Source organism: Nycticebus coucang, chromosome 23, assembly GCF_027406575.1.
Source record: "Nycticebus coucang isolate mNycCou1 chromosome 23, mNycCou1.pri, whole genome shotgun sequence".
Taxonomy (NCBI): domain Eukaryota; kingdom Metazoa; phylum Chordata; class Mammalia; order Primates; family Lorisidae; genus Nycticebus; species Nycticebus coucang.
The window spans coordinates 10,898,906-10,926,540 of record NC_069802.1 but is presented as its reverse complement, the minus strand read 5'-3'; the positions used below and the strand labels follow the sequence as shown (position 1 = coordinate 10,926,540).

At 40.2% G+C, this 27,635-nt stretch overlaps 1 protein-coding gene across 6 annotated transcripts in view; it reads right to left on the bottom strand.

The window, feature by feature from the left end:
* ATP8A1 (ATPase phospholipid transporting 8A1) overlaps window positions 1–27,635 on the bottom strand; it is a 274,837-nt gene that overhangs the window by 232,457 nt on the left and 14,745 nt on the right. For 3 of the 6 annotated variants that reach the window (XM_053577693.1, XM_053577692.1, XM_053577687.1), the window contains exons 2-5: window positions 12,849–12,963; window positions 11,525–11,624; window positions 10,349–10,447; window positions 4,028–4,073 (exon numbers count right to left, since the gene is read on the bottom strand). In XM_053577693.1, the coding sequence (XP_053433668.1) occupies window positions 4,028–4,073; window positions 10,349–10,447; window positions 11,525–11,624; window positions 12,849–12,963 (360 nt within the window). Of the gene's footprint in view, window positions 1–4,027; window positions 4,074–10,348; window positions 10,448–11,524; window positions 11,625–12,848; window positions 12,964–14,213; window positions 14,340–27,635 lie in introns of those variants that run through there. The other 3 variants (XM_053577686.1, XM_053577688.1, XM_053577689.1) reach the window with 3 other exon arrangements.

The window sequence follows — 27,635 nt, the reverse complement described above, 5'->3', positions numbered from 1 at the left end:
CCCTGGCTCACAACATTAATTTCAACCATAGCGGGCCCACTTGTAATCCTATTACTACTATTAACTTTCGGCCCCTGCATAATTAATAAAGTACTGGCTTTCATCCGAGCTAGAATTAATACTGTTCAATTGATGGTCTTATGGGCACAGTATACCCACCTCAGCACTGAAAACACCAGCAGTGGCATAGAGCTAGGGCTCGTAAAACGCACTGAAGACCCATGATTGGATCTTCTATGCACCAGAAAAGGGGGGAATGTAAGAACCAAGTTAACTCCATTTTGTTAAAACTAACTTCATCTTGTCCCTCAGTCTTCATTTTGCAGCTGCATACCAAAGGCGTTAGGCAACCTGCTTCCTCCTCGGCCTCCCGTCCTTGCCCCATGATCCGCGCCCTTGCACAACATCTGCTCTGAGCGATAACAAACACTCTCCCAGACACCCAAGGACAAGTGCTCAGTCCCCCAAAACCCCCAATCAACTCACCTCAGCGGCTCACCTCACCCCCTTCCTTTTTTTTCCTTTCTGTGCCCTTAAAACCTCCCTCCTTTTCGAGATCAGGCTTCTCTGCTCTCCTGCTGTGCCAGGACCAGGAAGCCCAGGCTCGAGTCTGTAAATAAACAACCTCTTGCTTTTGCATCGGACTTGGTCTCCGGGTGATTTTTGTGGGGGATCCCGTGACTTGGGCACAACAGAACCATCTACCCTACCAACTCACATATTTCCAGGGCAAGGAATGACATGTCTCCCAAAATGGTGTTTATGATTGGCTCAAACATAAAGTTTGTGAAGGTCTCAATTAGGTCTAAACTCCAAAACCTGATTTCTGACTGAGTTGACTCCTCAATGAAAATGAGGCATCAAACAGGCACTAGTCTTCAGCTGAATGGTTGATAATGTTGAAAATAAAATAATTTATATTTATGAAGTTGCTAGGGAATGACAGAATACTGCCTCATGTAAAAATCAGGAAAGGAAATATTCATTTCTCTATGAGTTTAGAAGGGTTAATACTCAAAATGAGGGAAAGACGTCCTTATCTACTATGGGGTCTTGGTAAACTTTCAGAAAATGAAATTTTAAGTTTAATGCTTTGAATGTTTGTCAAAAATTAATTTCCTGTCAAAAATACTCCCACACACCCAGTCCTGCCTCAATTCAGGAAAATAAATTGAATTTCATTCTGGTGTAATGACAACGGATGGCTTTCATGTTAAGCAATTCCAGTTATCTGACAGCAAACAGTATCCTACTCAAACATTTTTGTTATCTTCCATCAATTGCCAAGTCAACAAGAAGACCAGTACTCAAAGTAGGCAAAAGAATAGAAAAAAATGATTCTTTTAGAAAATAATTTCAAGTATTAACCTAAAAGGCATAATTACTTGGACATGGGGTTTCTAAGTATCCCGCAGGGATTAGTCCCAGGACTTCTTACAGATATCGAAATCAACGGATGCTCAAGTCCCGTCCACATAACGCTGCAGTATTCCCATATATTCTATGCACACCCTCCCCTATACTAATCATCTCTAGATTACTTATAATGCTTAATAAAAATGTAAATATATAACTAGCATATGTAAAATATATAACTAGTAATATATAACTTGTATACAGTAAATATACAAGCAGTATCTATGCAAACAGGTGAGTACCATATTTTTATATTTGTATTATTTTTTATTATTGCATTTTTTTCTCCCAAATATTTTCAATTCTTGGTTGGCTGAATCTGAGGATAAGGGAGCCACAGATGCAGACCGCTGACTGTATCCTGTTGACTAAAATGATTTTTATAGCTGAGCCCTAATATTTTATTTTTGAAATGGGTTTTATAGAATCTTGCTACAGAAGGCTTCTCTCTCACTTGCCTATTTTTCATTTTTAGCCATAGGGAGAATCCTGTAAATCCATGAAGAAGATTGATGAACTAAGAAGGATAAACAAGAAAGAACATTTTCTCCAAATGGTACACTAAAGGAAAGACTTTTCCAAGCAGACAAGGATCCAGGACATTGGAGCACCTGTCAGGACGAGGTTGGGAGCCCCTCATCGCCGTGGCTATGATGGCTACTCCTCAGCTGTACTCTGCTGGCTTCTTGAGCCAAGGCTTAAAAATAAATAAGACAAGAAGCCACTGTTGCAAGACACATTATGCACTGGAAAAATGTTTATTTATTTTTGTTTCAAAAGCTGTTGAATATTTTGAGCAATATGGTAACAAGTGGACAAAGTGCACATTTCCAAAAATCCCAGTACTGGAAACACCCAGGTTCTTTATCCTTTAGTTACTTAGTTTGTCCCTGCACACCCAAGCTCCTGGAGTAGCTCTGTCCCCAGGCTTCTGCCAGGCCCCTGCTCCAGGTCATTCTGTTCCCCCTCCTTACCTTACATGTGCAGCCCATCTTTTTGGCTCATAGATCTTTAGCAGAAAAGTTGGAATCCCCTTTGCTTGACCTTCAAAGGTCTATAAAATCTGACCCCAGCCTACTTTTTACTCTGGAACACTCACAATGATTAGGCACAGCCGTCCAAGTCTGTGGTAATCTCTCCTCTGCCTTTCCCACCCAACCCACATAAAAAATGTCTTCACTATGCCTCTTTGCTCCTCCAAAGTCCTCTCAAAAGTCCTACCTCAAGATACACTATAATTTTTCTTGCCTTTTGAATTTCTATAGCATTTGACATAGGGAACTGTGATTTGCTACAAAAATCTAAAGACACATTGAGATCAGGAAGTCCAATCCTTCATCCTCCACACAGACAATCGCTTACCTTCCACTTTTACATTTTTTTTAGGCACCTATCTCAACAAATAGAGTCTAAGCTTTTCAAAGTTGAAGTTCCCATCTTATTCTTTCTTGAATGTCTCATAATAAATAATATAATCTCAGTAAATATCTCACAAATTTATTAGGTTAATTAATTAGTAAATGTATTGTCCTCAAATACATCAAAGATCAGCATATCAGAATGCCTGGGAGGTGATAAAAAAAGAAGCAGGGCATTTGGACAGGGCCCCATAAAAATATTAGTGATGGGGCGGCGCCTGTGGCTCAAGGAGTAGGGTGCCGGTCCCTTATGCCGGAGGTGGCAGGTTCAAACCTAGCCCCGGCCAAAAACCAAAAAAAAAAATTAGTGATGTAGGGTGGTGCCTAAAGCTCAATGCAGTAGGGCGCTGGCCCCATATGCTGGAGGTGGCGGGTTCAAACCCAGCCCCGGCCAAAAACTGGGAGGAAAAAAAAAAAAATATATATATATATATATATGTGATGTAAAAATACTGGACTTAATTGCCAGATAATGTTGGCAGACATTAGTGATTTGAATCACACCAGAGAAACTTCAGAGAGGGATGCGACTCCCAGAAGGGATGGCTCAGGGATAGGCGAAGATATGTTTCACGTGTTCCCGGGTATTTTTACAAAAGCCTTAGTGCAGGATGGTCTGTGTGCTTTTGTTGAAGATCATTTTAATTTTGGCTGCATCAGAACGAGGCCCACATGAAAAGAGCCATGCCATAATGCCACGCACTCCACAAGAGCTTGGCCTGGTTTTAACCATCACCTTTATTTCTGGAGCATATATCTTCTCCGTGTATAGAATAGCTCAGAGCCCTTTGCTTCTCAAATGCTTTTCACCCCAGTAACATCACATCTAATTATTTTCTATAAATCTTCTGTTAGAGTAACATCCGAAGATTACAGAGACCGTTCTCTGTATTCAATGCTGTCAGAAACAACTGGAGACTTTATGGACTCTATTTGGGAGCACTTTGCTACGAAGCACTTAAATATATTAAAAATGTTGGCTTTTGAGAGCATTACCTCTGCATATCACTCTAATGTGGATTTCAGTGTCACGCTAATAAATGCTACAAAGCAAAAATCAATCTACCCTGAAAGGAAAACTTGAGAGACACAGTTTTCTCCAGGGAGTTACATTTAATTGAAGTGATTTGAAAATGTTCCACTGTGAGTGCATTTGAAAAATACGCATGAGAAATAAGACGTAAAATTCCTACCTTGTGTCTGTTTCTTGTTCACGGCATTATCAGCTTTATGTCGTTTCTGAAGTTCAAAAGCAAAGAGAACCACTGTGAGAAAGTGAGTGAAACTAATAAAACACAAGAGCACCCACAACAAGACAGTGATTTCACTTAAGTTTCTGAAGGTTTTTATCTTTTCACATTCACATCCAGGAATGTTAAACCTGAAAGCACAACCCCCAGATGGCCTCCGTGTCTGAGAGCTCAAGTCTCTGGTCCTCAGGAGGATCTTACTCTAGCATGTGAAGATTAAAATTTTAATGCACAAGAAAAGTTTGAACTGAGAGGCTGATTTATCTTTTGCTTAAATAACTCACTTAAAAAAGAAGATTGCTCAAGAGAATTACCTATAATAACTACCATTTCCATAATGCGATTGAAATATTTTCAGCTCCTTTTGAAATTCATTATCTAATTAAGCTGAGTACATCCACTATAATTTAATGATGTGCTGAGGTCTGTTGATAACTAGCACCAAGTACATCTACCATATGCACAAGCCCCCTTCACTTGAAACCATGAGACACTGAGTCACAAAATCCTATCTCATTTTCCTTGCTCCCAAAGGTACTTACAAAAGTAAACAGTAAACAGGTTCATTACTCTAGGTGGGTAAGTCTGAAGAGTCACATAAGTCAAGGTTTGATGGCATGGAGTGAGAAGAGAGAGAGAGAAATTCAGATGAAAGGTGAGAATTTGAAAGGCCAGTGGAAGCTGTCTTTCCTACGTTCCATTAAAGGTTCTCCGTGACTTCCATCTAAACTTACAGCATTGAGTACAATCCCTCATTCATTAGCACTGCAGAAAAGTATTGAGGGTAACTATCTGCTCCAAGATCCCATCCCATAGAGCTTAAGGTCAAATTTAGCTATATATTCCTGATTATAATGTGGGTTGGAACAAATTTAAAGTCAATGAGTTCTTAAGTTTTTCCATTTGAGGAAGGAAAAACAAAACCCCTGGTTTTTAGAGTCACAGGGCACATTAGAAAACAGTCTCGGAGAGAAAAGCCTGGAGTCCTGGATTAGGCCTCCCCCAAGACACAGCAAAACCCAAGGGGTAGAATAACAGGGGGGCGAGTGAGCTCAATATGCAGTAACAATCAGCCAGCAAACTGCATAAAACATAAACAGGGCATTCAAAATGCCTCTGAGGAAGAACTGCTGGGAATGCTTCTAGAAACATTCACAGGCAGGAACACACGATAACTCTCAGTATAAACTACTCACTCATGAAAGTACACCAAGGCAGACTTTACAGGATATTAGTGCTTTCAAAAGTCATCATGATTTGCCAGAAAATTTCTTCTTGAATAGATTTTTAAAGTTCTTTTAAATCTGTATCCTCAGCAGAGAATATTTTGTAGCTGCAAAACTCTAATAATACTTGTTTTCTGTTTTTATAAAAATAAAGTTTGTGAGAAAATTAAAAAGTAATGTGAAATAAAGATTGGTTCAAGAGAAAGGTCCAGGGTGAAATTTAGATATACAAGGAGGTACAGATGTTTCCAGAATGATGCCCTTCTGTGATAGACCATGGTTAGACGTCCAACTGAAGGAGGCAAATTAAAGCTAATTAATGAAACATTCGGCCTCAAACAGGAAATTTAATCTCAGTGAAACCTGATGTGCCCCTGAACATGACTTTCCGTGGACAGAGAATTCTCGCACAGGAGTGGCACCTTTCTCAACCTTCCCACCACAGAACAAATTAGGTTACTTGTCAACAAGTGTGTGGACTGTATGTAAAGATCCACCCAAATGGGCCAACTCCCACGACAACACAGGGAAAGCATCTAACTTTTGCATCTTAAAGAGACTGTCATTCTTTCTACAAGTAATAGTTCAGAAAAAATTAACAGGAGCTCTCTGTGTTCACCCCCCCCACCACAGTCTTAGAACAAAGAACTCATTTAATAGCACTGAAAGCGGGTGAGTTTTTAATGTTTGACAGTATATGGTAGTAGATTGTACAAACAGCAGCACAAACTTCAGGATATTTAAGTGTGCAATGCTGACCACTCCCTTCTGGAAATCCTCCCCTCCCTAGGCGTTTTCTATCACGTCATTGCTCAGGTTTTCCATCTGTACCTTGACCTTGTCTCTCTGTCCACCTGCTATTCAGTGATAGATTCCACAAGGCGAACTCCTGGGCCTCTTCACTTGCTACTCCACATTCTATTCCGAGTTCAACTCTTACACACTGGCAGTTTCTATTATATGACTCTCTATTCCTAGTTCAACCCTTACACACCTGCAGTTTTAGTTATAAGACTCTCTATTCCCAGTTCAACTCTTACACACCTACAGTTTCAATTATAAGACTCGTCAGTATAAGACTCTCATCTGAGTTCCACAGTTACGTCCAGCTGCCTCCATGACACCTCTCTGTGGCAATCTCAAAGGCATCTCCAACTGTGTCCACAGGCAACCTGTGACCTTATACCCCAAGACTTGACCCTTGTCTCAAACATAGAACCACCTACCACTCCTTTTTACAAGCCAGGAACCTGTGAGAGTCCTTCCTGTACCTTATTCTTCCTCTCAGTACTATCCAACTTATTTCTTCACTCAATAAATCTTTACCGAAACACGATGTGCCAAGCCCTGTTCTTACCGCTGAGCAATGAAAGAGATTAAACCCTTTGCTCTCATGCGCTTACTTTCCAGGGGCTGGGGATAAAACATGAACAATAAAAGCTGGCTATGTAGCATGGTGATAAGCCGAGTTTAAGTTTTTGCCAATTTTACACTTAAACATAAAGAGTAAATTTGTTTTTCCACTTTCCCCCATTGCTACCACTTAGTCTAATATATCTTAGTTTTTTACACTAGAATGTTTCTCTGACTAGGCTGCCCCAACCCTCTATTTTCCTTCCGATATATTTTCTGTTATTCAGCCAAAAGCATCTTTGGATGATGACGATATAGTTAACATTTATTCATCATTGACTATACACCAGACACTACCGTAAAGACTTCATGGGTCTCTTGAATCTCATTCAGCAGCCAAGGGTCATTACCTGATTAACGGCTATCTCGTCTACTGGCCTAAGAGCTCCAGCACAGCTACTTTAACTCATTAGATTTATCCTCAGCATTTGGTCCCTGCACATTGCCAGGTGTCCTCCAACTTTTTAATCAGGGGGCCAATTCATTGTCCCTCAGATCATTGGTGAACCGGACTATAGTTTAAAAAAAAAACTATGAACAAATTCCTATGCACACGGCACATATCTTATTTTGAAGTAAAAAAACAAAACAGGAACAAATACAGTCACACCGCCTCATGTGGCCCTCGGGCCGCAGTTTGAGGACCCCTGTTGTAGACTGTGAATAAGCACTTGTTTTATAATGAGTAAAGTCTGCTAGTGTTTAAATTAACAAGTTTATTAATTGAAGGAATTACTAATTGAAGCAAAGAAGAAATTCTTTGAGTGGTGAATATTCATCAATTTAAAACAAACTTGATCTTTACCGTAAGAATTATCGTAGCGTTTGACACAACACAGCTCTTTAAAAGAGTTCCCTGCCAATTTTAGAGTATTTTCATGCGTGTATGTCACTTGTTACTTACACCCCCAAATAGGAAATTATATGTTGTGACATTGTCCAAAGCATCAAGAGTTAAAATGCACTTGGGTGGATAGTTTTAAGTATAATATCTTACCCAGAAACAATTTTTATGTTTCATTCCATAATTAAAAAAACAAAACAAAACACTGTTTAATAGACTATAGAGGAAGGCTTACTAGAATGTAAGTGGTTTTATTAACTGATGTGGTGTGCACCATTTATGGGCCAAAACATGAAAGTGAGATCTCTGCTCCCTTTCTTCTCCCCTGCTACAACCATCAGCACACAGCAGGCTGCCTGCCTGACTAGTCACGTGGAACAGAGGCCCCTCCCGCCTCCCATCTTCAACAGCCACCTGCAGTTTTTCAGCAAGTGAAAAATACTAACCACTGACTTGTGGGACATGATCATTATCACAGCAAAAGTTTAACACACCCTAATACATAGTAAATGCCTAGCACTTAAATAATACTTCAAATACTTTTGTTGAATTAAATTAACAAGCAGATGATTCACTATAATTACTGATAAGGAAGCTCTCTGTCCAACTGTCTCAACTGTTGATTTCTTTTCCTTCTATAGGGAGTGATATTTCAAACGTTCTATCAATTTATAGTTTGACACAAATTTGTTAAACTCTTCTTACAATTTTTGGTTAATTCCTGAACACTGATTTCACTAGAAAACGATTTCATATGCTACTATCATTACTTCACAACATTATTATCATGTTCTTTGGGGACTGATTAGCTGCTTTCTAATAGTATTCAATTATTATTTTCATAATAATTGTTAAAATTATTATTAAATAATTAATTTAAACAATTAAAAAATTGTTAAAATGAGTTCTGTTAAAATATAAGTTCTTGGATACAGTTTTATTTACCATATGTTTTCAAAGATGGAAACCACAGTTAGTGAGCTTGTAGCTTTGCTATAAAAATTGGTAAGGCAGTTTTGAGGAGCGACTGGAAGGCAGGACCCCTCTTTCTTCTCTTCTGCATTTGTAAAATGAGGGTAAGATCAATCAATAATATCTTATAAAATTTAGTAAATGTAAAGGACATAAAGCAAGCAGATGGGACCCAGAGAGACAACAAATGATATTAATATTGTTGACAGTGACTCTTCATAATAATACTAGATAAGATGGAATTCTGATGCTATCACATTCTTGGATAAGATACATGACCTCTCCAAGCCTCAGCTTCCCTACCTTTAAAATGGGGTTAATAGCCAACTCTGAAAGTTACAGAGGACATTAAATGCGGAAACCAGTTGCAAAAAACAATAGCACAATGTCACAAGAATGGAAAAATAAGTGCCACGCATACTCAGTACTTAATTAGAAGCAGTAGATTAACAACCACATGCTCCTGTGAAAGAACAACTCATTTAAATTCAAGGAAGGGGAAGGAGGGAGCGGGGCTGGGTAAATGCCCACTCACAGGTACACTGCACAGGTCTCCTGCACGCTTCCTGGGGCAAGGGCACAGCTACAACCTGGAATTTAACCTTACAAAAGCAAACTATGTAACCTGATCCTATGTACCCCTATGTTCATCTGAAATTTTAAAAACAGGGTCATCTCTAGTAAATAACAGGTGCTCAGCGAAAATTAGGTTAAACAAAGCAAGAAAAATGAGTACATAAGGGGAAATTAGAGTAAAGACCAATCCCTATGGACAGCCAAATCCTACTGTACTTTAAAGATTGGCAAGTCTGTGAGAGTAATACAGAGAAGAGAGGTTTCAATTTCTCAGCTGGTGGTCCCCATCCAGGGTGTCATGTCCAGTCAAGAGGACCATGATGTTTCATATCCATGCAGACCCACACATAGGATCTGTATCTACTCTCGGACACTTGCAAGCTTTTGAGACTATTGATCTAAATGTTCAGTGGACGGTTTCTAATGGGTCCAGTGATGCTATGGCTCAAGTCTTCTTAGTAAGATTCTCTACAGAAAAAAATGCTGTTTATAAAATCTGAAATCAGAATTTCTAAACAACTTTCAGCCTTCCCTTTTCCTTAATCTCTAACTTTCCTAAGACTTGACAGGAGGTCACTTCAGAAAGACAAAGAAATATTTAAAAAGAATAGGGAAGAAAAAAACCAAAGCAAAACATTGGCATCTTTGAGTAAGATGGTTAAAACAGGTCAAGTGGAGGGGAGAAAATAGCCTGAATTTATTTTATAAAGAGGAACGTGACTTCCCCTTTTTTTCTACTACACAGAATGATAAAAATAGCAAATTTTCTGTTACTTTCTTGTAGTAAAATCAGATGAAAGAAAAAGAAACTTAAAACTACGTTATAAGGAAATCAAAGGCATTTAATAAGGTGAAAAGTGTAGTACTTAAATTAAGAAATAAAAGTACCAAAACCCCCATTACGTATAAATAATTTGGTGGTTACTTCATTTAATTGAATATAATATTCAGATACAGCTTTCTGTCTAAGCTAATTATTAAACACAAATTAATTTCCTTTATAGTTAATCTATAAACATGACAGAATACTGGAACAAGCATTCAGCAATATTAACTCTAAAGAAGTCAACAAAAATTAACTTCGGACGTAAAGAACATATTCCGTACAATTTTAAGTTGAATGGGTATTTTAAACAGTTTGTGTCAAGATTAAGTAACTTAACAAGAAACTAATATTTAATATATACATATAAATAACAATCACATTTATTTATGAAAAAAGTAAATACTTACAATATCTTCTATTATCTCTTTGACAGCTGCCACAGCTAAAATAAATAAGAGAGGGACCAGTGTCGTGTAACGACCTGTTGGTGATACATCAGGTATTTGCTATTTAAAAGAAAAAAAAAAAAAAAAACCATGAGAAATGCAATGAGAACTCAAAGTCTATACCAGATTTTAAAACAATAAAGTCTTAGCACCTTCTACAATATGCCCTGCTGATTTTATTATCGTGGCAAACTAATAATGAATGAGACCATTTCCTGGTGTCTAGTAAGTAGCAGAAAGAATGTGTTAATGAGCTTGGCCTGGTAAGCAGTACACAGGCCTAACACCTACAGTGGGGGTGGGTTAAATAAATTATGGTATATCTACACAGGACTGACACCTACAGTGGGGGTGGGTTAAATAAATTACAGTATATCTACACAGGACTGACACCTACAGTGGGGGTGGGTTAAATAAATTACGGTATATCTACACACTAAAACATCACATAACATTAAAAATGATACTTTAGAAACATAACAAATACCTGGGAAAATATCCACACATGGTTATATGAATAAAGCAGATTACAAAACAATATGTAGTCTATGATCCCCTTTTTGTAAACTAAATCACTAATGCTTGGAAGGAAAACCAAAGACTAGAAGAGTATACGCCCAAATTTTATGAGTATTTGTCTCTGGTGGTGGAATAATTTAGAGTTAAAAATTTTTTTCTTTATGTTTCATTGTGCTTTTAAATTCTTTTTTACAACCAAGAAATGCTATTTTTTAACAATTTTTTTCTCTGATTACAACCAACTGAAATACAAAGAGAAACACAAGATGTAAAGCGATAATTCTTGCATTTTAAGGTTCAGAGTTGATACTTTTACCGCTGTGAAAATTAATATTTTAAGAAAAAGCCCCATTCTCCTTTGCCAACCAAAATGAACAGTTCTTGCTGCATCTAATTTACAGAGGATCTAAAGTAACCTTATAAAAATGAATCACACAGCCTGAAGAGGTAGTGGGATTCTGACACTGATCACAGCAGGAGCCAGAGATGTCCACTCACACCAGCCTATCCCTCTGCATTTAGGTGAACCTCAGGGGTCATGGACTAAACAAAAACATTTATTTATTAATACCTGAACAACATTTGACTTTGAACTAAGGTTTTATGATGTGACTTTACCTGAAGCAGTGCAATAAAGAGAAAAAATGAATTAGCAGCTCTTCGGAACTGAGAGTAGAGAAATCTTGGAAGGAATGTGATTATGTTGTATTTTGCAGTGCTAGAAAACAAAAATGAAAAGCAGCATACAACTTAATTACTCCATAATTAGCACCCACATTCACAAAGGTCGGCTACCACCATACAAAAATTAGCTGGGGGATATTTATAAACTGTTTCAAATTGGGAGAATATTGCAAAGGGTCATTAAATGAAAAAGAGTAAAAGGAATTGGCCAGATCAATAGTAAACTGAGAATACCCCTTGTCTCTTATTTTTCTGCCTTATATCTTTTATCCTCTTTGGACAATTATTTTGCTTAACATTACTAGAAGTAGCTTATAAAGAAGAACAAATTTAGATAATATAGAGTATAATATGGCTATAGAAAATAAAATCTTGCAGAAAAAAAAAAAATCAGCAATCTGAACAGTACCAGACAATGGGAATAGAGACATCTTTTCTGGATCACTAACTTCAGGGAAATGGGGATGTTGTTGGGGTTCTGTTTGAATTTTCTTCATGGCCACACCAGGAGCCTGGCTAGGACCCTACACTAAACATGCCAGATGCCCACATCAGTGAACTATGATCGCCCAGGTCTTGGAGTCATCCACATCTTCCTCCAGCATGGAGATTAAAGGAGATACAGGCCACACTTCCCAAACTGGGAAACGTTACGCTAGAATTTGAAGTTGTAAATATTCATTTTAAATGAGCACTTCTCAAATCTGGGAATTCTGCCACTGGGAAACCCTGGGCTAGCACTGGGGATGTTCGCTTGGTCTCAGAGGCCCCTGAGTAGCCGGTGGTTACAGGGATAGATTGTACGTTCTTGTTGGAATAGAACATAACAGTGTGGTTATACAGTTCTCACAGCCCTCCATTTCTCAACCCCGTATTTCACAAAAAACAATATTTAAAGACTATTTAACAAAAGGAGATTTTGGTGCAGAATAGTATCTCCTAAAATGTTAAAACTTATTAACCAAAAACAATAATACCTTGCTCTATTAACAGGTTCAGGACGAAGGTATTTACCCCTGAGTGGCTTTCATTATTCAAGATATATACAATTAGCAGAGTGTGGATTCATATCTTTTATCCTTCTAGACTCTTACTAACGTTCTCCATTGGATGGAAGATGGAGAAACAGCCTATTTGCAAGGCCAGCAGGAAGCGCTCAGATGTTTTCTGACTGTACTGAAAGCGCATTGTAAGCATTTTTATTTTCACCCTCCAGCTCTGCCGCCGCTGGTCCCAGGGTGTCCCGGGTAGTTCCTACCTGACGTGGTTATTGCAGAACTTTGTCAGCTGGGGCTGGTTGATGAAAATAGTCCTTACTTCCTCCTGGTCAGCCAGTGAGGTCTTCTCTGAAACATCATCTGTCTTCTCATAACCTTAAAAAGAGATAGTCTTCTCACTTGACAAGAACTATTTCTTTTTATTTTTTTAAATTAAAAAAAAATTTCTTTTTGAGATAGTCTCACTTTCTCGCTCTGGGGAGAATGCCATGGTGCCATAGCTCACAGAAACCACAAACTCTTGGGCACAAGTGATCCTCTTGCCTCAGCCTCCGGAGTAGCTGGGACTACAGGCACCTGCCACATTGCCCAGCTATTTTTAGAGTCTCCCTCTTGCTCAAGCTGGTCTCAAATCCTGAGTGCAAGCAATCTACCTGCCTTGGCCTCCCAGAGAGCTAGGATTACAGGCATGAGCCACCGTGGCCAGTAAATATTTCATTTTATTATTCATACCCCAAACACATTTAATAACTAGTCTAGAATGTAAAATTCATTAAAAGCACATGCTTCCTCTTATTAGTGTTATTTTGTAATAACACTAAGCAAAATCCCCACATCTAAAATTCCCATTAAATAGCAGCATTTAATGGTCATGTTAAAAACGGACCCATTTCAAAAACAGGAACATCAATTTTAAATTTTTACTCATCTTCCTCCCATAACGTTTCTTCTCATTATATAAAAAGATGTCCGAAAGTAACAATTTTAAACTGGCTTACATCACAGTGTTAGACAAAACAAGATAAAGAGAATTTAAAATATATTCAAAAATTTAAGCATATACATTTAGTGCTTTTCTGTTTTTGTTTTGCTTTTTGGATGAAAACAGAAGAACGATGGATAGTTAAAACATCTAAACAGGCGCCAGCACATTGCTCTAACTCATTATCATCAGCTTTTATTTTCTCCAGTTAGAATTTATGTTTATAAATGAACTTTAAATTTCTCAACATCATTGCAAGTCATCTCACAATCATTGTAACCATGCGATTTATTTAACTGAGTACCTTGTTATATTGTTGACAACGCTTTAAAAAAATGCATACAAGTTCTAGAAGAACAGATAATGAACAGAAACATTTAAAACTGCTTCTTGTACCTTCTCGTAAAAAGTAAATGTAACTGGATTAAATCCATTCCTTATTCCTTCACTAGAAAGGGTGACAATAGTACTCTACCTCTCAATTCTGTTTTTTTTTTCTTCTTTTTTTGCCTAGCCAACATCAACTGCTCCCAAAGACCCCTGCCAGCATGGCGTCTCTTCTGAAGTACTCTGTGATGTTCAAGTCAGAGAACCTTCTGTGTTGCACAGCCTCCACACCTCCCCCCTTCAGTAAGACACTTACCAGGAGGTTCTGGTGCTGTCTGCTGGTGAGTCAGGGTCCCCCTACCAGAATGGGAACCCCCTGGGGCTACAGACGGTGTGTCACTCATCTTCCTAACACCAGAGCCAGCAAACAGCGGGCACTCAACACGTGTTTGCTGAATAAATACATACCACATGTCAGAGGAGTGGTTATGGGGCCATTTCGTGAGGGCAAGCAAAAGCTGTCCCACCCACTGATAAAGACCCCACTGATAACCCCGTGCTGGTAAGACAGTGCCCAGGCATGCAGGGCTTCCTGTGGAGTCTGGTTATCCTACAAACCCAGAAAATCGTTGAGGTGCTCTACAAGAGGGAGAAGCATTGTGAGAAGCAGTGCAATGTGTGCAGGGCTCTGTGGAGGAGGCACAGACAGAAGGCGAGGCAGAGGCGGATGAGACACCATGCTGGAAAGCAGACAGGCGGGTGATGGGGCCTCAGGTCCTGGTGAAGGAGTCGGGAGCTCCTGGTCTGCTTGGCAGCCGGCCACGGAAGGCCTTCCAGGTAGGAGATCCACAAGATGAGAGTCACATTTTATTCTCATCACCCTGGAGGTCCCATGTCTCCAAGTAAGTACCGTCAAACCCATTTTACAGTTTTCGACCCATTAGGCTTTGCCACAGTCGGCAGTGCTCCTCAATGCCATGTTTAGACACAATGCAAACTTCCCCCTGAGTTTTATATAAATGAAAATTTACATACAGCTGTTTTTTTATCTCACAGCACACTTGAACCTATTGTTAAATTTCTGCAGCACACTTAAGTAGATCAAAATAAAAAAAGAGTAAAAAGAAGACTATACTTACTGTGCTTTGAACTTCTTTTGAAAATAATTTCATTAATGACCTTTAAAACTTTTTGTGGCACACCTGAGATCCTCTCATGGTACACAGGTTGGAAATCACTAAGATACATTATGAGATACACATCTATCAATCATAAAAAAAATTTTTTTTTTTTTGCAGTTTTTTTGGCGGGGGCTGGGCTTGAACCCACCACCCCAGTCTATGGGACCCGTGCCCTACTCCTTGAGCCACAGGCACCGCCCAATCGTAAAAAAATTTAAAAAATCCTTTATTAGTAGCACAAAGACCAGAGTGTACTGTTGCTAGCCCCTGGATTAGCCAAAGAGCCTCAGGAAACCGGCTCTCCACTCTGCTCTGAGCTGATGGCCTCAGGTTATGTTTACTGTCTTTTATAAAGATATGAGAAAACACATTCAAGTCTCCACATTTTCCAGTTCTTGGAGGCATCTCACAATGGCCCACACGTGCAGATCACATGGTGTTCATGACACCTGCTATGACTTCCTTCCTCACACTGCGCATTCTCTAGGAGAATCACTTGTGCATTCACCCCAGTGTCCTCGGTGCTCAGCGAGACATGTGACAATAACACCATTAGTCTTATTAAATCAAAAGTTTTCCAGAGGAATAAACTGGCGGGCACATTCACACATCACTACGTGCAAGTGAAATGAGCAAGGCTCTTTGTGTACAAAAATACATTGCCTGGAGGCTTCTGGGACCTCTTAGCTTTTCTCAATGTTGTGCTCGCCCAGGCCTGTAACTTCCTAAAACCAGCCAGAATCAAACCAGTGTCTCAGAACAAATGACTCTAGTCTGTCCTTTATTGACAAGGAAAAGACTTTTCCTTCTATGTGCCAAATGGAATAGACACTGATTCAGCAAGCAATTCAGATTTCCAGTTATATAGAAAATTCCACTTAAACATCTGTAATATTGTTTCTTATTTCCCCCCTAGAAGAAAAACAGTTTTGTTTTCTGAATTGTGATGTCAGCTAATGATAAAAGTACTTAGTATTCCCTAATCACACACTAAACCAGAGATATTACCAGGTACCAATCTGCATTCTTGGCTACAAAATGACCAAATGTTACTTCTAGACTTTATTTATTTATGAGACAGAGTCTCACTCTGTCACCTTTGGTAGAGTGCCGTGGCATCACAGCTCACAACAACCTCAAACTCTTGGGCTCAAGTGATTCTCTTGCAAGTAGCTAGGACTACAGGTGCCTGCCACAATGCTCGGCTATTGTTTTGTTGTTGTTACTATTGTTGCTTAGCAGGCCTGGGCAGGGTTTGAACCCTCCTGCCTCAGTGTATGAGGCTGGCGCCCTAACCACTGAGCTATGGGCACTGAGCCTATTTCTAGACTTTTGAAGGACCAAACATTTCAATATAGGGCAATAAAGAATCATGTATCGCTTTTATCTACTGAATAGGCTAACAAGAGGACATTACTTTGTATTGCCAAAGAAGGGTATATCATCAACAACCTCTTGGTGAACTTTTAGCAATAATTTTGATTCCAAGAAAATATAGGATCCTGGTGTGTCAGCGTCCTAATTATGACTCTGAAGTGAGCAAGCAGACGTTCACCTTCCCCAACAGTGTTTGATCATTTAACTCAGTGGCTCTGGTTACGCGACTCATCACTTATGTGACCCTGCACAAACCACTTCATCCCTGGGGCTTATCCTGTTCCCTCATCCAAGGAAGTCAATAATCTACATTTACTTTGAGCTCTAAAATCCTGTGAAATTAGTATCTTCTGGGCACCAGACAGGAGGAAAAAAAAAATCAATATCCCATTTGTTCAGAAGAACGGGGAAATTTAAAAAACAAACTAATTTGCTATTTGAGACTCTATGGAGATATTTTTCACAGTAACAGTTGCTTTACTTAATCTGCAGCCAAATCTCAGTCACGAAGTCAAATGGTGCTTTGTGATCATAGCTAAATTTCCATATTTGAAAAGATAAGCAGAGACTAGAATCTATTTCCAGCAGCTACCTGGCTCCCACTGGCCCGTGACTACTGGGTACTTGGTATGCTGAGAGACAGTTCTCTTTCGCGTTCTGCCCACACGCATCACCACACGCTCACGTGTACCCAGTGAGCAACACAATACGCAACAAAGAAGAAAAACGCTCAACGCTTGTTCACAGGGAAGGCTTTTGATCTTCTCATAGAAAGCCAGCAGAAGTATTATCTCTGACATTTCCCATTCCTCATCCTAACCAGCACAATCCAGTAAGTACCACTGTTCATTAGTTCATTCATTCAACATATTTAAGTGCCTACTGTGTGCCAGGAATTTAAAAAACATTATAGAAACAGCACAGAATAAATAAAGTCCCTTCTGTTAGGGACTTATTTCCTAGAGCAGAGCAAGATAATTATAGATCATGAGCGTGACCAAGAAAATAAAACAAGGGATTGTAGGATGACTGATAGAATTATTTGTGCTTTGGATTCCTGATCTATGGAATGATAGTGCCTTGCCTGAAAGAGTGGCTGTGAGGACTCCCTGGGTCAGTACCTGGGAAGAACAGTGCCTGGAGCGTAGCAAGGACCCGTCCAGCGTGAGCCCTTCTCACTGTTGCTGGTATCACCGCCAGTGAAGCTCTGACTACAGCTGCTGCCGTTTTGTACTGAGTCATCAGAGAAGCCCTCTCCAGGACAGGCTGGGCTGAGACCTTGATGATACGTAAGGGAAGGGAAGGAACTGTGTAAACCCAGCAGGAGAACCACAGGGACAAAGCCCTGGGGGAAAGGATAGACTCTGCATGTCTCGGAAGAGGAGGACCAGTAATAGTAAAAAAGCATAACACAAACGGAGCAAGGCCAGATTGGGGAAAAGAATAAGCAACTTGACTTTATGTTCTTTTTTTTTTTTTGAGACAGAGCCTCAAGCTGTCACTCTGAGTGTGGTGGCATCACCGCTCACAGCAACCTCCAACTCCTGGGCTTAAGCGATTCTCTTGCCTCAGCCTCCCAAGTAGCTGGGAGCACAGGTGCCTGCCACAACGCCTGGCTATTTTTTGGTTGCAGCCATCATTGTTCTTTGACAGGCCCAGGCTGGATTTGAACCGCCAGCTCAGGTATATGTGGCCGGCGCCTTAGCCACTTGAGCCACAGGCACCGAGCCTTGACTTTATGTTCTTAATGCAGTTGGAATGCAGTGAAAGGCTGAAGCAGGAGGACCATTTGAGAACACTGGATAATGATCTCAGCATCATCCCAGCACTGTATGGTGCTACACAGCCCTCACAGTCTGTGCTACTCCAAGAAAAAGCCCAAGACATGAGAGAAATGTAGGATTTTAAAGAAACGTAGGAGTCTACTTTGATTACACGCTAAATTTATAGTATTTCTAACACACTGGGTTAAACGAAATATTGTTCAAATCAATTCTGCCTATTACTTCTAATGTAGAATTTTAAATACAAATGATTTAATACTTAAAAAATAAATATAACTCTCTTTATAGACAATACAACATGGTAATCCGTAATATTTAAATTACAGAATATAGGGGAGAGGGGAGGAGGAAGGGTAGGGGGGGACATGGTGCATGGCACACCTCCTGGGGGCGGACACAATTACAAGAGGGACTTTACCTAACAAACAAAATCTTTGTATCCTCAATGAATCCCAAACAATAAAAAAAGAAAAAAAATTACTTTCACAATTAAAAAAAATACAGAATATAACAAAAAAGACATTACAGACTTTTGCCTAAGAGTGAGAGTGACTATTTAGGTGTATCAATGATAAGTAACGGTTAATTTAGAAAAGCAAATTAACCATTTGTTGCCTACTCTTTCATACAGGTTTTGTGGGGAACACATGAGATAGATAACAGAATGGTAAAGCACTTGACATAGGGCCTGGCTCCTCATACATGTGCAATTATTCTAGCTATTATTAAGACATTGGAAAGACAGACCTCAGATGACAAGAAATAGCTTTTGGCTTGGCGCCCATAGTACAGTGATTATAGCATCAGCCTGTGCACCGAGAGTGGTGGGTTCGAACCTGGCCTGGGCCTGCTAAACAACAATGACAACTGCAACAACAACAACAACAAAAAAAAAAAAAGAAAGAAAAGAAATAGCTTTTGTAGTCAGATTTGTGTTCAAATTCAAATTAAGCCATTTCAACATAGCACCAGGCAAATTATTTATCCACCAAGCCTAAGGTTCCTTACCCATAAAATATGGTTAATGGGATGACATTTTAAGTTAGCAATGACAAGTACACTTATCATTCAAATAGTTCTTGTCACCCTAGGTTCTCCAGAGACTACAGAGCTAATCTCCCCATCAAAATACTTGCCATGGGAAACACCAAGCCCTTAAAGGTACTAATGAAAGTCTTAATATTTCTTAATTTGGGGATAATATTTAATGATAGTTGTGACCACTGTGAATCAATGCAAATAGCAGAATAGTGAATTTTACCAAACAATTTTATAAATTAATATTAAACAAGTACATGTTATTTTTCCCCCCAAATTGTCATCTGTATAGGGGTTACGCAACAGAAATGCAGGGGTGGATAGGTAGGAGGAAGGCGAGAACAAAGACACAAAATCATTCTGTTGCCTGGTAATGTGGTTAGAGAACCATTAAGTTTTTGCAGACTCAACTTTATTGCAATTATAAGTAAGGCGGTAATTGGAATCAGAATATCTATTATATTATCTCCTACAGATATTTAGGAAAGTCCAATTATATCAACTTTTACTCAGTGGCACCCCAGATTAGATATTAAAGAGACTATATTAATTGCTCGAGTTTCTTCACCTGATTAAGGTCATTAAACAAACACTCATAGAATCTAATAAAAGAATATTAACTGGAAAACCGGAGACTTCAGAGACACAACTGTAGAACTCGGGTGTGATTAAAGTTAGGTGTATTCAGGAGGAAATTATGAGCATTGCCCACTGTCCTTTTCAAAGGCGTAACATATTTTTTTCTCTGGGAAAAATAATAATTAAAAGTCTTTCTCTAATACATATTTGTGTTATTATTAATTTTTTTGCTCAAGCTTCTGTATAGAAACCACCTTTGGCTGAATAATTGAGCTGTCTGTATTTATATTTATTTTGGTTCTAATGGGGTCTTAACAATAGATACATCGATGTTCATTTACTTAGAAACACAGAGGCAGTTACTGGAGAGTTACTCCTCTCTAAAGAAGATTTGGAATTCCATGCACTGTTGGAGCAGAATGGTCATGTCAAACATGTGGTTGTGAGCCCAGAGAATGCGCTCAGAGAGAAAGCAGAGGAAGAAACCATTGCTCTGCACACCGGGTGCTTTAAAGGCAAAGACTTACTAATTTTCAAATATGGTATTGAAGAAAACACCTTTAAAAGCATGGAAGTTAAAATTGAAACTACTCAGCAACACCTCTCAAATTTCTCGACCCTGACTACAGTAGCCAGGGAGAAAATAAAATTTTCAGTTGCATTACTGCACCAGCCCTGCACACAGTGCTCATCTGGGTGCTGGGCAGTGGCCATCTGCTGCTCTTTCCAGCTCAGGATCCAGCTCGTTACTGAAGCAGCTCATTGCTCTCCTTTATGGAGCTGCCCTCCTCCCCTGCCCCCACTGCAGTCTTGGGGGACCACTCCATCAAGTGACTGTGCCCCCCTTTTGACATGAAGGTGGGCCTAGGTGAAGCCTGTCACATTCAATTTGCCATGTAGACAGATGGAAGGCTGAGCCCAGAAAGGACTGATCTGGGGCAGCTTGAACTGATTTTCCATTAGCCAAGCTGCCTTGCTTTGCTCTTGACTTTTCTAGAAGGATTTTCATTTGATTTAAGGAACTACTCCACCTACTGAAAGGATATGCTCAGCTTCTATATTGTGGAATCTTAGCAGAGGCATTTCAGTTTTTTGCTAGAAGCCAACTCCTGTCCCAATGCAGAGGGACAGGTGAGGTCGCTGACATCCTACCTTCTTCAAGAAGCTGAACCCTGTTCCCTATACCTCACCTACCAGCTTACTTGGATTGATGACTTAAAACCACAAAGCTCAAGAGATCATTAGGCTGGATGGAACCTTCCCCAACAGGCCCTACTTGAAGGATAAGACCTCTCCTGATGTTAATGCTGCCCTACATGAGCTCTGGGCCCAGCACGCTCTGGAATAACTATGGATTGCCTCCCTATGGGCTGTGCACAATAGCCAGAAAGCTTTCCATATTCCTAGCTCCCTCTGCATTGCCCTCTTTTTCATGCAACTGTGATTCTAGCTCACTACCTAGCTCAAGTCCAAGTTACAACATTATTGGGGTTACAACATCATTGTAATAAACACCCCAATGATGTTACACATGGTTATCTCTTTCAAAAACTCATTGTTTTCCATCATACAAAAGGGCTAACTTTTTAAAAAAATTCTTCTAAGAATGACAAAGATGATGAAACCTCACTTCTCACAGGAAGACCTGCCCATGGTCAGAGAACCAGGGGGTGCTACGGCCAGGACAACATTTGGAAGATGACAAAGTCTGCCCCGACTCCAAGGCTCTAACAGAGAGAGACGCGTTCATCCATTCACCAAGTAAGCCTCACCTCCCTTCTCCCTCTCTCCTCCTCTGTGTCAATTCCACCTCGACACAGTTTTTTCCAGCCGAGACCTTCCCCTACACTCACAGCTTTGCCAGATGCTACTTAATCATCAAAACACCCTCCCCCTGGCCATTCTTCCTTGAAGTGATGGCACTAAACACAAGCCCAGCTGCCTGTCACTCAAAAAGCCAGACTCAAGAGGCAAGTATTGGTGATAGGAAAAGTGGGTGTATCCAAGAGATAATAACTGACAAAAACCATCTCAGATTCCTCAGGCTGGCTGAGGGGTTTCAAAGGGAGGGGAGTTTCAGCAGGTGCAGCAACCGTCTACATATATGTCAGCAGCTCTCTCCACAGTTAGCCTGAACAGTGGCCATCTGGTGTCAGCTGGACAGTAACAGAATTGAAGGATGATGCTTCAGCATTTTTCTCCAGAGAGGGAGTATTACAATCTTGGTTTCAGGGTTAGTGGTTCAGTTCCTGGGGATTCCTCAGCAAGACCACAGGTAGGCCTTGCAAAAGAACGAGTTACTGGTTAGCTTTAAGATGGAGTGACTGTGACTGTTATGGTGATGCCTACCAAAGTTCTGATTATATCCTACATGTAACAGACCACTGCATCTCTGATATTAATCTTTCGAGCTTTACACTTAGTATATCATAACTGAGAATAATAAAAGATGTTATGGATGCTTAGGGTACCATGGATGGGGCAGGCATGGGAGTACTTGTAAGTATCTGTTAGGTAGGTTACTCTAATATGAGGAAGTAACACAAATAATATTTCAAGGAAGTCCCTTCCACATACTAAATGTTTACTACACTTTCTATTTTAATATAAGGCATCTGAAAATTCTTAGAACTTTATACCTTTGTATAAAGGTATATCCTCAAAACCACTAATATATTTTCTTATTAAGACCTGTCATTAGCATACATGGTAAATAATATTATTCTTTAAGTGTCTTTGTGGGAACTGATCTAAAAATAAATGTGACATCCATTGGCAGCCTAAAACAGGAAAAAAAGTAATGGCTTAACACTTCCTGAACCCATGCTGAACTGCAGAAACCCCAAAAGTAGTACTACAAATTCTAAGCATTAGATGCTGGGAAGAGCACTCCTGCCCTTCAGGAGAAAGGCTGTCCTGAAGGAGTATTACAAGCAAATCTGTGGAATGCCCAGGGTTGGGCCTTACACACAGTAAGTACTCAGTCTCCTTGGAAGCCAGTTTGGATGTTGACCCAGGAAAATAATTACCTTGGGTAGGTTGAGCTGCTGGGCATAGTAACACAATGCTGCTGTGCAAGACCTAAGCCAAATCAGGCTGAAATGGAAAGGGAAGTAAAACAATGGAAGTGAGCGGAGTTTAATGACATCTCCTTGAGAATATCCCACACAAGATGGGATGTTCCCAGTACAGACTTAAAAATAGTCACAGAAGCAGCCTGCACCGGAAATGAGGAGTTTCAACTACCAGAAGTCACCCACAAGTCTCTATTAGTTTAAACCATTGTTGGCTTGCACTGCATCAAGTTCACCAAGGGCAGGAAACGAGATGACCAACTGCTGCTGGACCAAAGAGCTCTGGACTGTCAGAGAGGGGAACACCAGGCCAAGTCAGATATAGCTTCCAACTTCCGGAAGACACATTTCAGTTTATCACAAAGACCCAAAAGGGCAGAAGCCCAGACGGGCATCCAAAGCAACGTCTGAGTAATTGTGAAAGTTGCTGACAAGGGGGAAGAAGTGTGCTCAGCGAGACCATGGCCGCTGCTCAGGACTCCTTGAACAAGTACAAGAAGACAAAAAAAGATGAGGGCGAAGGTTGAAAATAGGCTCACACGTCTGACAGTGAATGTCACCAGACGCACAAATACCTGAAAATGGAGCAAAAGTGTGTTTAGACACGTCAGAGATCACTAAAATGTCTTCTTCCTTCACTTGGAACACAGGAATGGGTGAGATGGGCCTGCTGCTTGGAAGACGCAAGGCAAAGTCAACAGATAATAAAACATGAAGCAGAACTTCCTAACTCGACTTCTCCTTCTTTGCTTCAATTGTCTATCAAGCATAGCCATCTTCAGACTAGAAAGGCTGGAATAAACATTAGTTGGAGGAACTACAGCAAAAAAGAAGTTAGGGATTATTGAAAAAAGAAAAAGAGAAAAGCCAGCACCTAGCTAGCTGCCTGAAATGAATGCACACCTCATAGCAACGAACATATACAGGGAAGTCATAACGTTCACGTGCAGAAAATCGCACACTATTTTATTTTTTTAAACTTTTTAAATTTATTTTTTAACCTTTTATTTTTGTTGTTTCAGGTTCATTGAGTGTACAAAGAATTAGGTTACAGAGTTTTCATTTGACACGTAAAGTCCCTCTTATAATTGTGTTCCACCCCCAAGAGGTGTGCCGAACACCCCAACCCCACTCCCTGCTTCCTTGTTCTCCCGCCCGCCATCTTGAATTGATGTGAGTTTTTCTCTTATGTGGGCAGTATTAGATCATCTACTGGCTTCATATTAGGATCAAGTACATTGGATTCTTGCTTTTCCATTCTTGTGATACTTTACTAAGAAGAATGACACGCTATTTTAAATTGCACGCAAACTTTACGGCTACCCTGGGTTCGTGTGTATATTATCTTTTAAACTATAGAACTATGAGAACCTGCAGAATTGTCAAGTGGATTTTCACTAATCATGGAAAACACAGTGAATGAGAGAGGATCTAAAATATAAAGGTAAGAAAATGGCGTTGTCACTTGATAGCCTGGAGTACTGGTTCCAGGACCGCTTCCCACTCCTACCTCCGTCAAATACAGAAATCTGCAGATGCTCAAACCCCTCCCGCAAAGGTAAAGTATCTGCATATAGCCTGTGCACATTTTCCCTTATACTCTAAATCATCACTAGACTACTTAGGTGCCTAATGCAATGCCAACACGCCTTCAGTCACGGGAATTCAGCAGAGCACTTGGCACCTGGCAAATTCAAGGTTTGTTTTAGGGAACTGTGATGAATGGTTTTCTTTTTTTTCTAAACATTTTCCATCCACAGTTAGTTGAATCTATGGATACAGAACCCACAGGGAAAGAGAACCACCTGCACTCTCCCAATGTTCTAAAAAGGGAAGAAGATGGATTATGTAGATTATAAGCCATTGTTTATTAAATTGCAGGTTGTCTACAGATGATCCTTCAGAGTTCACAGATTTAGATGGTGGGATCTACTGCTCCTAAATGAGTTATGGGAAAAAGTCTGAAGATAATTCATAAGTTAAAAGAACACCTCTCATGTACACTGAGAATTCAGCTAATATTGAGGACTGAATTGTTGTGAAAGAGACCAAAAGGAAATATTTCCTTTAAAAATCTAGCACTCTGGGTGGATCCTCTTCAGTGGATTGCTTGAGCTCAGGAGCTGGAGACCAGCCTAAGAGTGAGACCCTATCTTTAAAAAACAAAGCAAAATAAACAAATAAAAAGCTAGCTGGGTGTTGTACCTGTAGTCCCAGCTACTTGGGAGGCTGAGGGGAGAGCATTGCTTGAGCCCAAGAGTTTGAGGTTGCTGGGAGTTCTTAAAATGCTGGGGCCCCTTCTTGTCTGTTCTTCTTTTAAATAGAACTCTTGGTACCTAGATTTCAGTAAGGCTTTGGCCAAGGCCCTATTGCAGCAGTTCTCAACTTGTGGGTCACAGTTCTCATACAGGAACTGTATTAAAGGGTTGTGGCATTAGGAAGGTTGAGAAGCACTGCCCTATTGTTATAAAATGAAGACATGGCTCTATGATTATGAAATTATGACACCCCTGCAGCCCTGGGTGTCAGGCTCAACACGGAGTACCCAACCAGCTAGGCTGAGCAGATGCCCTCCGGGAATGGGGACTTGTGGTCAGCAGACTCGGCATGAAGCTGGGACCACTACGGAGGGTTGGACTGGAGGAGGTGTCACGGTACTCTGAAGCCATGTGCATGCCAAAGTTACAAAGTGGAGGACAGAGCAGACATGTGGAGACAAAGAAAGGTTAATACTGGGCAGGGCGAGAGTTCCCAAAGACCCAGCCCCGCAGAAGGACCCCTGGGCAGAGTAATCACACAATTTAGTGAAGGCTGTGGAGCCAGACTGCCTGGGTTGCAAGGACAGGATAAGAACACATGTGACATGATAAATCAATGCGCAGATGACATAAAAAAATCAGAGTACAGGAAGATTTTGAGAGGCTGAATCAATGGGTGGTCTTATATAAAGACCTAAAAAAATCAACTGTGCAAATTACAATATGGGGGACATTTGGCCTAGTACAATGTGTACAACATAATGTTTCTGGATGCTTTTATTGTTTCCTAGCATGAAAGAACTTGCTAAGAATTAGAGCTGAGAATGCAAGGAGCTGTCCCAAAAGGGGTATCCGCTCTTTGCTGAGCAGTAGTCAAGTAGGAACTATATAGTCAATCGTTAGCAGGTCATATCAAGTACTGCGTTGCACTAAGTGACTTCTAAGTTCTTTTCCAAATCTAGAATTCCATCATTCCTTTCAAAAAGATTTTTTTTGAATAGACAATTATAAGGGTATCAAAGAGCCACAACTTCAGTGCTAATGTGGGGACAAGTTTTCATCATTTTGTACCTGGAAAAGAATATTATTGAATTCATTGCCATAAAAGCTTATAAGATAGTTAACCCCGCTGAGTTCGGTAGCAGTCACAACAGAAACATAGTTCTGAATGAGCGAGTCCTTAAAAAGTCCTACATGACTATTAAACAATAGCAAAAGTTTTCAGAATGATTACAACTTTTCGTAGTAGAGCTATTTACACATTTTAGAACATAAAACCAGGTAGATAAATGGACTGGTTCCAACACGCTAGTCCTCTTTTTATTAAAACAAGCAGAAACACCCAAATAACATCATTTTACTGCTGTATTATTCTCATAATGAGTCAGTAGAGTTTGACTGCCACCTGCTTCTTACCTCCATTGCGACTTTGCAAGATGGAAAAAATTATTCGCCTTTGTATTTTACTCAACCATCAAAAACACTCAGTGAAGAAAGTGAAGCCTGCCCTCCAATTGGGACTTCAGCGGGGACACCAGCAGGGCACACCCAGCAACATACATTGCTCACCGGCCAGAACAACAGCCTTTTACTCTACATAATCAGACCCTGCCCAAGATAAGGAAAATGTGACAGTCATCTGCCTGTTGATGACAAGCAGTGTTATAACCTGGGATGCAAAATATCCAAGTCCATAGAAGAAGGCTAGAAAAATAGGAGACCCACATGTGAGCACCTGAGAACTCCAGCACGCCCCAACATGACCCTGAGGATGGGTGTGGGTGGGGCTGCCTGGTCAGCCATAAGCTCTGTGGGTAGGTGGTATTAAAAACCCACCAAGACTGGTCAGACAAGGTAGGCTTGAAGATCTAAGAGTCATTTTCACAGAAACAAAATAAGGAATGGCTGGCATCCTTCAGTTTGTCAGGAGGTGGCTAAAAAGGAATATAGAAACCTCTACTGAACAGATTAAACTAGGACATGTGAATGACAGCTGGTGGGCTGCAAAGACTTAAAAGGCCCAGCGCAGTGCTCAGCGGCATCAAGACAACAGCATGTACACGTGTGTGCAATTGCCATCAGCCCTGCCCAATCCACAGGTAGAGCAAGAATAACGTGAGGATGGGTGGAACAAATGCTTCAAGAACCTTCTAACACCATGAATAAAAATCACCCAGTGCAGAAAGAACCCCCTAGGGTAATGCTCGTACCTCCAGATGCTAAACCTCCAGATACAAATGCTTTAAGAACCTTCTAACACCATAAATAAAAATCACCCAGTGCAGAAAGAACCCCCTAGGGTAATGCTCGTACCTCCAGATGCTAAACCTCCAGATACAAATGCTTTAAGAACCTTCTAACACCATAAATAAAAATCACCCAGTGCAGAAAGAACCTCCTAGTGTAATGCTCGTACCTCCAGATGCTAACACCTCCAGATGCTAACA